Here is a 12,691-nt window from a genome sequence, read left to right on the forward strand (position 1 = left end):
AAAACACCAACTGGGTCTCAGTAAACCATGCCAATGAGCACATTTGGTATAATACCGTTAATATCATAGCAATGACTTACTGGGTTATTAATGCGGTTGCCAGCCAAACCTATACTGCAGGTTTAAAAATGCAAGTACATAATGGCTTTAGGATTTAATTAAGTATTTTTTCCTCAAGAAGTATGCCCCAAGAGAAATCGCTTCTTCGAAGTGTTGTTGTTTTTCTTGCTTAGTTGCTTTCTTAAGGGACATCGTTAAGACCTTCAGTGAAAAACAAAGCAAAAATGGGGAGTTCTCCCCTGCCTGACATGCAATTTTTCCGACATTTTGGATCAATTCCTGAAGAACTAATCTGTATTCAAGAACCAAAAGCTTTCTGGCACAGTCTCTCTTCCGAATGACTCCAAATTAGGTCTCTGGGCTACAAACCAATCCTTCCCCCCTTAACCTCCTCTTGATTACCGTAAAGCAAAACCATGCTGTCCTGAATACATGAGCATGTCTGAATGGAGGTTCCAGCTGATCAGAGAAAAAGGGAATAGCTGAGCTCACTCAGAGACAAATTCTCAGCCTGTGGGAGAGTAACGACAAGGGTTTGGGTATTAAGTGCTATGGAGTGTAATGCTTTAGAAATAACGCAACAAGGTAGTTAATCCATGGTTGTCACAGTCTTGGACTTAAAGAACAGTGAAAAATAACACACCATATAGACAGACATAAAGGAAAGGCTACTGATGAGGTTGCAAAAAGGAGAAAGCGTTGATACATGTGGGACTTACCCAGAGTGAAAGCAGATGCCCAAGGTTTCACTCAATTAACTTGCACTTGCACAATACTCCTACGTTACCTGTACTAACACACTGGCAGAGTCAGCTAGCATAACTAAAGCAATACAACTCTTCCTACTGAGATGTAGGAAGCGCGCTTCTGTTAGAGCAAACGACTGCCGTTCGAATAAAGAATGTGTTGCACTGGTCTGACCACATCTGTTCTAGCACGGGATCACCTGTTCTAGCTACTTTGTTGAAAGGAAAAATCATCTTCCTAAGTAAAATGGCCAGCCTTGCACCAAAACAGAGGAGCATAGACCTGCAAAGCATAAGCATGGGTCCCTGGACCAAAATGCTTCCTCTTCCTTCAGCTGAGAGCCTTACAGTTAGGTAGCAGCATCTTCTACTCACCAACTCATGGTTCACCAATCAACACACATATCAATTGCGAGGATTGCAAGAGGCAGGCAAGTACTCATCCTGTGCCTGATCCAACTGGGTGCCCCTGTCTCGTATTTCCATAGACGAAACGCCCCCTCCCAATTGTCCCAAATGCCCATCTGATGTAATTTGCTCACATGACTGCAACTTCTGAAAATCCCACCTTTTTCCCCTTCTTTGAAACAATCTTCTTTACCATCAAATTAGCAGACACAGTAGTCTCAGCATTTGGATGGAGGTGTCTACAAATGCAACTGAACTGAATGTGGCCCTACCCCAATGCCTTTGAGCAACGACGACGTGCACAGAAGATCTGTCCAAGACATGGCATGTTGCCATCCAGAGCATATTAAACATACAAACTCACTATCCAGGCCTATTTGGAAAGATCCGCCTAAAATATAATCTGGCATGAGGCCATCCTAACAGATGGGCACAGATGATGGCAGCAAAGAGACAAAGTATTGTACATACAACAACTGCAGGGGCCCCAGGCAATGGCTTTAGAAGGTTTGGGAGTGTGCAAAACTTGCACAGCTACAGCTAAAAGGCGTACGCCATCTGTGGGCTGGATTAACTACTAATATATAATGAAAAATACATCTGTTGGTGTATGGTGTTGCTCAGAAGAAGACGAGAGCTGGCCTGCATCAAGTACGGGAGTGTTGCTGGATGAAGAGGGGAGGAAGACAGTCCGATCCCTCCAGCCTTCCTGCCTTTGAAGGGATGAAGCTTGTAGCACAAAACGTTGGAAATTCAGTCAATGATTTCAAAATCTTGTCACGGTGCAAAATGCCCGTCTCAGGCATGGAAGAATAACAAAAGCTTTAACATGCAATAGCCAGAGCTCCTTCTCCTGCCACATATCAAGTATGAGCTCCTCATCTTAAAATGGCTGTCCTTTGAATGTCAACAAAAAGCTTCTTGTAATTAGGAAATTGTGGAAATACAAGACGCATGATACTGGAAAGGCCAAGGTTGTTTCGTTCCTTTCTCATTTCCTAGTAATAGGCAAGAGTTGAAACATATGATTATTGTCCCATAATGGCAGGGCACTCTAATCCAGCTGGCAAAACACAAGACTTTAGACATATTATTTTTATGTTTTTTTTTTTTTCAGCTGTGACACATGAACAGACAGTTTATCTTGGTAACTAAGGAAAAAACTTCCACAGAAGACTGTCAAATGTACTTTGCTAATCGTAAACGGTTAAGTTTTAAGGTGCTATTAGCACAAAACAAATAAGCATTGAAGAAAAAAAAAAAATTTGGGTATGACATATCCAAGAACACACAAACTGTTCTCTAAGTAAAAACTTTCATTTTAATCCTGATTAAATAACAGAAAAAAATATACTGTTCCTTTTTTAAAATGGCTCTTTATATAGAGTAACCTACACCTAACTTCTCAGTTTATCCTCCATGACCTGAGACATCTCATAAAGCAACAGACAGGCAAGGACTGGCTATCATCTCTTGCTAGTCTTCCTGTGATGGTGACCTTCACTTGGTTCTCACCCAAAATCACATACACTCGGCAATTTTGAAATCTATGATCAAATCTGGCCTCAAAAAATCTTGTTTTCTGCTGTAAATGTTCTCACTGCTGAGATCAATCCTTGAGAAACACGGGGAGCAAAAACCAGCAATGGGCCGTCACTTAACGCTGGGGTCCTAGAGGAAGGCTCCACCAGACAACAGTACTGAAGAAAGGTCAAGGCAAAGACGCTGTGTTTGGAGTTACGAGTTCAGTTAATAAAAAGATGTGTGGGCAATTCTTTTTTAATCTTACAAACAAGAAATTTTTCAAAGCACACCAAAGGATCTTCATGTTCCCATTCCCACTAATATCAAAGGGAACAGAAACTTTCTCATGCCAATGATTTCTCAGCCACAGACTGAGCAGTACATCTGAGTACTGACCAGCACATTTCAGACACTGCCTGAACAAGAACTATTTTCTGCTTCCCACTTTCCACTGCAGAGGGTATTAAATTTAGGTATGGAAAAGACTTTTTACATCTTGTCAAAGACTACAGCTGAACAGACCACTTTGCACTGTTCACACAGAAAAGATCATGTTGATTTACACCATACAGTCCTTTATCAGAGGGCAGAGAACGTGGTGAGCAGCAGATTGGAAAGGATATGAAACACAACAAAAAGAATACCTGTTAACTATTACACTGAAAGGGTTCAATGAGGAACTAGAAAGAGAGTGCAGCAGATGAACAAATTAAAGCTTTATGTCTGAAAAACATCATCAGCTGAATATCTTTAACATCCTCCCGTGGAAAAAAATGTTAGCTCCTAATAATCGAATTTCCTTCTAACTATTTCTGAAAGCTTTTTAAAGGGTTGTTAGGCTTTTTGCTTTTTTCTTTAAAATAAGGCACTTTTTTGGTTACTTTCTCTCTTCACACATTCTCCCTTTCTGGTAAAAAAAACCCAAACCAAATCAATGATCTGTAATCACGGTGACTCTTGTGTTGCGCTGTACACTGAAATCCTACTGGTTTTGCACATCAAGTTATTAAACTCGTAACCCAAATCCATTCAGACTATTTCAAACGAGGGCAAAGCATTTCCCTCTCTACCCACCTCCTACCTGGCGAGCTCACGGGGTTTCACTTCTCAGGCAGTACTTACTGCACACGGATGTTTATTCCGCATTATTTCTGGGAAGCTGTACATATTCAAGACGTCAGTAACTGCAAGGAGCTGTTAAGTGTTTTATCTAATGAGATGGTCTCCTGGTTATCTGCCCGACTATCTCATGAAAGGTCATCAAAGGGATGGCTTCTCCCTACTCTCCCACAGGGAATGGCTCCATAAGGTGGTTCATCACCACAACCCTCTGCTAACATTAACCAGCCCCTGGAAACACCATCTCAGAAAGCTCACACAACTGAAACTGTAACCATAGGTCTAGGTTTCACCGCTGACTTCTAATGAGCAAAATAAAAGACTGTTTCCTCAAAGGTTGTGTCAGAATATTACTTAAAAGAGATTTTGAAAGAGATCTGTTTACTACTGATAGTTAACTCAACGATTAAACTCTCTAAGCTTTTCATACCTGAGCCTTAGATCCTCCCTAATGATTTTTTCTGCTTTTTTTTTCCCCACTGCAACACAAACAAGCCATAATCGTTACTCATCCCTCCAAATATTCTGTTCTGTTTTTCTAGTTCGCTTGTTTTCTCTTCAGCCATTTAAAACAGAAAATCACAGTCCTGTATTTATATTGCATACATCCTCAGACTACATATTAAATTTTGATTTCTAGATATAAAGTGTAACAATCTGTTCCATTGAAACAGCTGCCTTTAAATGCCACTGAGAACAGTAAATAGCCCTACTTTCGACAGCAGTAACAACTATGTTCTTTAGAAAGTTACAGTGCACTTGTAATAATTAAGATGGACATGATTATACGGCACCTGAAAGTAATGCTGTGTTTGGAATACCACGGCAACAAGAGTAATCCTTAATTATGGATATTCTGAAATTGTGGATGCCATGTGAGTTCATACAGATAGACAGATAATTAAGTGCAAGGCCCAGGAATTGCCTACTACAGAAGGGCAGCGTATGGCTGGGGAAGAGCACAGTCCTCAGGACACAACTGCCCCAGAACAGAAGCCGTGAGGACTGCAGCCATGCAGGGCAGAGGTCTGGACACACTTGCCCAAGGGGGTTCAGACACCCTCTTTACCTGCAAGGCAAATCCTTTCCCTACACACGTGTGCACCTGCCCTGCCCCTGCAACGCAAGGACACGCTGCTGCACCAGCTGAGCAGGACCATGACACCATGTATGGCACTGCTTCCTCTGTCTCCTTCAGCCTTTCTTTTGCTATCCAGTTCATCTAACCAAATGGTTGAGTATCTTCTGCCTGCCTCAGCAAGAGAGGATGAAGCCCAAGGACTCTTAAGTCAGGAGTCTTAGGTGCGCCCATCCCCAGTTCTGCTAGAATGGCACCGAGTGGGGTCTGAAAGATATTTTACTCTCCCAAAGTCCCATTACCTGGGACCTCTGTAAAATATTTTCTATCTGTGGGTAAATAGACACTTAAGGCAAGTCTTTCTGGGGTCCTTTCTCTAAGCTAAGGACTAAAAGCTAAGACTTGTTCTCTGAGGTCTTCTACAAAGAGCAAGGTAGGAGGCTGCACCTGAAGTGTCCTACACAGCAGGTGGGTTCAGGGAGAATAAGATAAATAAAAGACACTGGGAGAGGGAAGGCAACTTAGAAGTCCAATGCACAACATCCTAAGGACAAACCAGAGAGCAAAAACATGGCCGCCGTTACTGGAAAAAGGACCAAAACACCACAGGTCCCTTCTTCTCTGCTTTCCAGTCAGCTCCGCGGGTGTTGGTCAACTGTGCTACTTCTCCACAGGAATATAATGTTGATCAAAACACCCTGAAACCTAAGTATACCTTTTGAGAGCAGCTGCCATGCAGAAAAGCTTGAGAGAATAGCTTATATATATATATATATATATATATATGAAGGAAAATATTCCATAAAGAAATTGCTACCTACACACCTTATTAAAGTCAAATCAGGATCAAATCAGAAGGGCAAAGAATTAGAAACAAGAAATTTGGACAAGAGTATCACCTTTCCACAGAAAAGCAAGGAGGAAAAGCTGTAAGACGAGACTACTGATAAATGGTTTAAGAGAGTGGATTCTGTCTTCTGAACTCGCTTTTCCCGTCAGGGATTCATGATGTCCAGCCACTGCTCTCCATCACCTAAGCGTTACTGTCAGTGGTAGGACCAGGCTGGGTACCATGCTCCACACTGCTGGCTGCTGAACAAAAAGGTTGTAGTCAAAGCCCCAGTCCTACAAAAACATAGTCTGGTGTTAAATTTGGCACAAAGGGTTCATTCAAAGCTTCGTGAGGTCCAAACAAATCCACTTTTTTTTCAGTGGATTTTGGGTGAAGAACTAAGGACTTGTGATCACAAACATATTTAGTCTTTTATGCTGTACCAGGGTAATATAAATCAGTAAATATTTGGTTTTGAGCAATGTTAACCAAATACCTACAATAATATTACTGTAAGGATTAGATTAACCAATGCTGCTCAGTGCATTTAATTTTGGGACAGTTTCTTTTTAAGCAATAAAACCTTTTACTGTTGCAGAACAATGAAAAAAAGCACATGAGAATACTGCAAATAAACATAGTGAGGTTTTGAAAATGCCCTGATGAAAACACAGGAAGAAACTTTCATTTTATTTTCAATTTGTTTTAATGAAAATGATGTCTAAAGACATAACAGGGGAATAAACGTAAAGACAACCTAGTGTGTAAGAGATTAAGATTACCAGGATTACTGAAGCTGAACAAACTTCTCTTGTTGAATGGCAACAGCTAACTTAAGTAGGTTACTTACAAATAAATAAAAAAAGGGCACTGGAATGTTTGCAAATGTCCTTCAGCAGCTTTAAATATTTTGGAGGTATTTCTAACCTGCAGCTGAAAGAATGTGCTCTTAACAATTTGGCTATATGACTGTACCATACCTTTAATCTTGAGCAATGGCAAACTCTTAAAGAATGAAGACTTTGATTTGATAACCAAAACGTAAGCAAGTAGATGATTCTCACATAGCTTCGTCCACAGTAGTCCTGCACTTTTCCATACTAAAAAGTCAAACATACTCCTGTGTTAGAAAAGACAGGGGAAAAAGGGGGACGGGGGCTGCAGTAACAGAAGGAATAATAATGGATGAATGCAAACCACTGAAGATCATTTTAATGATGCCACCACCAGTCTGCTGGTACGCAGGAGCACATGGGGTGTTACATGCCTCCTTCTCCTTGGTAGGATGGACCTTAACCATGCACTTCACGCTGCACAAACCTACTGACACAAAAGATTAAACAGCCAGAGCAGACGGAGCTGGGTGTTACTTTTAGCAGCTTCTCTGCCCTCTGGCATGTGCGATGGCAATGAACTCCCTGCCCTCTGCTCAAAGACTGGTCAGGGTTGGGTGCAGGTAAAAGCAAGGAGAAGCCTCTGCATAGAGCCACCCGCCCCTCAAAAATCAGCACAGAGGTGTGCTTGATGGTGGATCTTCTACCCAGCTTCTGCCTGCAGAAAGATCATTACTTCTTAACTGTTTTTGTAAAAGGTGGACTCCTACTTCAGTCCTTAGAAAAAATCAACTTTTAAATGTGTTTGACAGCAACAGCCATCTCCGAACAGCAGTTCCCCATCAAGCTGCTGCACTCGGGGAGCTGGCTGAGGCTCCCGGCTCGCTCCTGCGTTCAGAGGTTTTGCTAAACAGCAGCGTTTTGTTTCCAACCCACAAGAGCCCATAGAGACATGCCAGCTTAGAGGCAGTGCTAAAAATCTTTCAAGAAGGGATCTGACATTTTCTTTTGTTCTCATTTCTATAGTATTTTCTCCTTTGAGAAGGTTATTTGAAGTATCTGGTGCTGACATTTAGCAAAATGTGAAATATGAATTGGAATAGCTGTTCATAGGTAGTGACGTGGCGCGGGACGGGGTGTCCCACTGGAGGGGCACTGGCCAGAGCACACATAATTGTTCAAATGCTCCCACAGCTTCAATCTTTGCTGTGCTTTTCTCTCTCCCCCACACAAATTAACCCACAAGCACCAGTACAGGGGTGCTATATTTCACCAGAGAGGTTCTTCTAATCTAGCGCTCCATCATAAATCAGAGACATCTCTTCCATCTCGCTCTACCAAAACAGTGTTTCGTGACCAAAAGGATGCTTATGCATGCAAATCCTTCCCGTCACAATCACAAAAATTTCCTATGTATAATTAGCTCACTGCAAAAAATTACCAGATAAATTTGCCTCTAGCAAAAAAGCTGATCAGAAGATGAAAGAGACCAAGACATCCATAAACTGCCCTTTTTCACTTATTTATGAAAGGACTCACTGCAAGGGAACGTATTTTATAGCACCAATATTCTTGGATGAAAGTTGCATTTAGTGCCATTATATTTATTCACTTACACTTTTGTCTACAAAAACCTCACCACAAGATGCCAAAACACGCAGCACTACAGAGCTCCCCCTTCTCACTGGAGAGGCAATGGATGCTCTACAGGTCCATTAGCATTCAGAGCCCCACAGGATCACTACTTCCAGGCACACAAGCGCATGCTGAGCAAATCAATGTAAATCCTATGGCCTGATTTCCCTAAGTGCTGATTTTCCAAAGAATAACCCAAGTCAAAAAGAGAAACCGGATCTCAGCCTTCCTGCAAAATCAGCAACAATTCAGAGCTTCAAGCAAAGTTTTCGTTAACTTAGTATCACTTTGACTGTATTTTTATCACTTAAACCAGAAATGCCTGCATTATCACAACTTTTTTAAATGCAGAAAGAAACATCAGTGTCTTCCACACGGAGTAAAAAAATACCAAGCGTTTATCTCCTTGTACACATATGACAGTATCTGAATTTCTATCCAGATACCATTAAATATGATCAAATCTTTTAACGTCTGCTAACACTGCTCGATTGCCTGCCTGTGTATTCACATTTGCAAAAGCAGTCAGCAAGTCAGTGAAAAATAAAGCAAGAAAAACTCTTGCAGAAAACCCTGTCATGGTGAACAGAACTGAGCCTGCTGTGCCAAGCAAGCCACGTCCCATTCCTCTGCAAATGTTAACGCCATTGCATCTTATAAAAGATAATGGATGCCTCACAGCCACATTCCTCAAGTGAAACTATTTGCCAAAATACCCTGAAAATTTACAGCAAGGATTTGTACACACTGGACCTAGCCCCCCAGTCCCTCAATATGCTTCCTTAAGCTCCCCTGTGACAAAGAAAAGCAGAACTTCAAGGACACGGACATGCCACAGCATCCCAAACACCTCGGCACTGCTGCTTCAGCAGTCGCCGGAGACTTCGGGCCAGCCTTAGCGTTTATTTGTAAGCTCTCAGTAGCCCTCGCTGCTGCGGTTAAGGGTCAGGCTTTCCCACCTTCACCCTCTTTTATTTGCAAAATTGTTCAGGCTTATCTTGGGGAATGCCTGTGTTACCCAGCTGGCGTACAACCAGGGATGCAATACAAATCCTCAGGGACAGACCTCCAACTTCTCCAAAAAAAATTAGATGTATTTTATACGTTACAGTCACTTTACACATGTGCTGTAAACCAACATTTACCAAAAGTGCCAATTTTGTGGCACAAAGATGATACTCCCAGGAGCATCAGACTTTCTACACACAGACAAGTTTCTTTTAGGAAATCTTAGAAGCGTGATGCTGATACACATACCGCTACATACACACAAACCCCCCCCTCTTCTGGGTGTGTTTTAAACACTGACCATTTACAACAGCTTGCGCTATGTCATAAGAGAAGTCACAGAGAAAACATCAGTGCCTTATATATTTTAAGGTGTCTGAAGTGCAAAGCATAGGATGCAGACGTAGTAGGGGCACGCTGGCACACATCACATCCCACCTCCGAGCGTGGAGGCCTACACACCTTTTGAAAGATGCGTGGAAAGTTCCCAAAGCAGGGAACCCTTTCTCTCAGGCTTTTTACCTCTCTCCCAACCCGCGAGTCTCACACGTGCCCTAGAGGTCCTCACCGGTCAGCGACTGGTCCGCTCCCAGCACGTTCCATTCTGCTGGTAGTTTCAGGTGTCGAAATGCCAAAGCCACTTTCTCATCCAAGAAGTCTACATCGGCAGCGGGTGGTCTCGACCGGTCCAAGAATCGGGTGAAATTTAGTGCCTGCTGGTTGCCGGCACAGGTAGCCAGAAACTGAGCGGCATCATAGGCTTCATCCTGGACAAACTGGAAACTCTCTTCTGCCACAACCAGAACAGGATGACCTTCTCTAGAGGCACAAAGTGCCACCTTCACTGTCTCACAGCAGTCATGGCCTGCAAAATAAAACCAAGGGAAATGGTAAAAAAGAACAATTGCATGAGCTGAAGAAACACAACTGAGCGACTCCTTTGACACACATAGTTTTTACATTGAATCAGGTAAGAGCAAGTTATTAAGGGTCACAACTCTAAATGAAACACTATCTGGGGAATTTATATGTATCATCAGAGATACGTATTTCTTACAGACTTTAAAAGGAAAAGATATGTAACTTTTCTCTGTCACAACATAAACCAAGAAATATAAGCCACCCTTATCTAACCAAGCTATTTTTGACGAGTGACAGGTAAACTCAAGAGCGTTAAGTAATTCAAGTGAAGACTTTTCTAACGTACCAAAAGCCAGATTATATGGTCAAACTTTTCTTTTCCAGCTCCACAGGACTCCAGTAACTCACCAGAAACTAGAATCCGAGTGCTGCAAAACTACATACTCCAAATGCTGTCACAACACTTGGCTTGTACCGAAAACACCGCAATTTCACCTAAAACAAAGACCTGAATGGCTACGAGAGCGCGACCTGCCCGGGCATGCCCGGCGCGTGCCCTCAGATCCCACGCTCACTGCTGCACCTGCCCTTTGCATTTGGGTTCACATGACAAAACTAAAACTAAGCTGCTTCTGCTAAACAAAAACGTGGAAATGGCCACTTTCCATATTTACAAAACAAGACGGTTGGAAGTTTGATAACTTTAAGTTTATTTATTTATTTAGGGCAGGGAAACTGAGAAAGGATGCTCTGGCATGGCAGCAATTTCATTGCCTCAGAACCTAAAAAAAAAAAAACAAAAACAAAAACAAAAAACCAAAACTCACAACACCTTTTTTGCAATTTTAAAAGGAAGAATATACTAAGAATATACTATGTGTCCAACACAACCAGCACTTGTAATTGTCAGACATGCCCCTCCAATAATAAGGTTTGTGTTTCAAGTTCACCATGCAGCACAGTTTCTTGTTCCAGTCTCGGACTGACGTCATGGCTGTTTTTGCCAGAACAGCACGGACCCTGCACTAATTACTGGAAAAGCTTCTTTTTGCCCATGACCTCAGCATACTACTACATTCATGAAGCCCTGCTTAATTAAATACAAAATGACGATTTATTTTTAAAGGCTTGAAAATTCAATTTAAGCCCCTATTTGTGGTCAGTGGGAAAGTTTCCTTCTTGTGTCAGGGCCCTTTGCTGTTGATTTCCCTGACAAAAGGAAAAATATGTCCCTAATCTTCATGGTCTTTCAGCCAACCTTCCAAATCTGTTCTGAGGCTTTCGGCATCTATACAGGTTCTGTCTGCTGAAAGAGGCGATCCTGAAGTTAACTGAAAGGTCAAAACTGCTATTAGGACACCAGGGGTAGCACCAAAATTGTCAGAGATGAGGCCACGCGGCTTCCTAAGGAGAGCAAATGCAGCTGGAAAGGTATCAAAGCCAAGTGTAGAAGGGGAGGATGAAAACACACATGGATGTCGCTGCAACAGCTCAATATAACCAGGAGGCTCTGAAGCTGAAAGGTGAGAAAACTTCTTTCCATCCAGAACCAGGCATGTATTAGCAAGAGGATGATGTGAAAGCAGAAGGAATAGATTTGCTAGTATTGATGCTACAAAAAAGAATAAGGGTAGGAAGACCTACTTCTACTGTTCTTGGAAATATTGCACGTGCATTGTAATACATCACCAGTCAACAGGACGGGCAGCGGCAGGGATCTCAGCAGCCCAGATGAAACCCATTCACAAACTCCACTCGTCCTCACAGTAGAAGCCTCAAATGTTCAAGGGAGAAGCGGGGAGATGTTACAACTTTGGCGGAGCTCGCCTTTAATGCAGTTCAGAAGTGTACATCCCTCCACCTCCTTGCTTTGCTCATGTTCTTAAGGACAGCAGAATAAGGAGCTGGTAAGACTTACTAATTTTGTTTAAAACCTCCACAAAGCAGGGAGTTGCATGCAGCCTGCTGAGAATGCCGTGCTACCCTACAGGAGCTGACTCAAGTGCTGAGAACTTGGCTCTCCTTCACGCAAAGAAGAAGTAGAAGTTCTCTAGAATGCAGAGTTAAAAAAATTTCATAATAAAAGACTCCTTAATAGCATGAGAAAAGCTAAACCTTTTTTTTTTTTTCCCCAAACTATTTTCTGTCTATTCCCACAAGAATCCCATCTGCAAAATAACCTAGACTATGGCTACTCTGCCAGAAATCCAGTGGGCTTTCAGGATTGAAGCGGAAGGCAAACACAGCCCGTGAGCAGCTACAGAGAAACACTTTGGGACAGTCATTTCCTTGTCATGAAGCCAAGCAACTCTTCTGTGGGACAGCAAAAGCTTCTCCGTCATGACAACAACTAGAGAACCCTCAGTCAAGACACATGGCCTCCTTAAACCGGTACATCATAGATGTATACAGAGTTCCCTTGGCTGCAGCGTACATGAAACACCAGCTCTAAAATTAAGCAAAGCTACAGGATTGTTCAGTGCAGCACAAGGGGAGGTAACAAACAGGCCATGTCCCGATCTGCAGCCAACGATGGTTCTCTTGAAACTTCCCCAGATATCAAATACAGACTTGAAAGCGAGGTGAC

General features: G+C 42.4%; 1 protein-coding gene across 7 annotated transcripts in view; it reads right to left on the bottom strand.

Moving 5' to 3' along the window:
* The window catches only part of AKAP13 (A-kinase anchoring protein 13), a 225,936-nt gene that overhangs the window by 121,507 nt on the left and 91,738 nt on the right, over nucleotides 1-12,691 (bottom strand). For all 7 annotated transcript variants that reach the window (XM_087743462.1, XM_087743461.1, XM_087743460.1 and 4 more), the window contains one exon: nucleotides 9,812-10,108. In XM_087743462.1, the coding sequence (XP_087599588.1) occupies nucleotides 9,812-10,108 (297 nt within the window). The remainder of the gene's footprint in view (nucleotides 1-9,811; nucleotides 10,109-12,691) is intronic.

This window comes from Nipponia nippon, unplaced genomic scaffold (genome assembly GCF_047370975.1).
Source record: "Nipponia nippon isolate SJK-2023a ecotype South Korea unplaced genomic scaffold, ASM4737097v1 scaffold_9, whole genome shotgun sequence".
In the NCBI taxonomy this organism is placed as follows: domain Eukaryota; kingdom Metazoa; phylum Chordata; class Aves; order Pelecaniformes; family Threskiornithidae; genus Nipponia; species Nipponia nippon.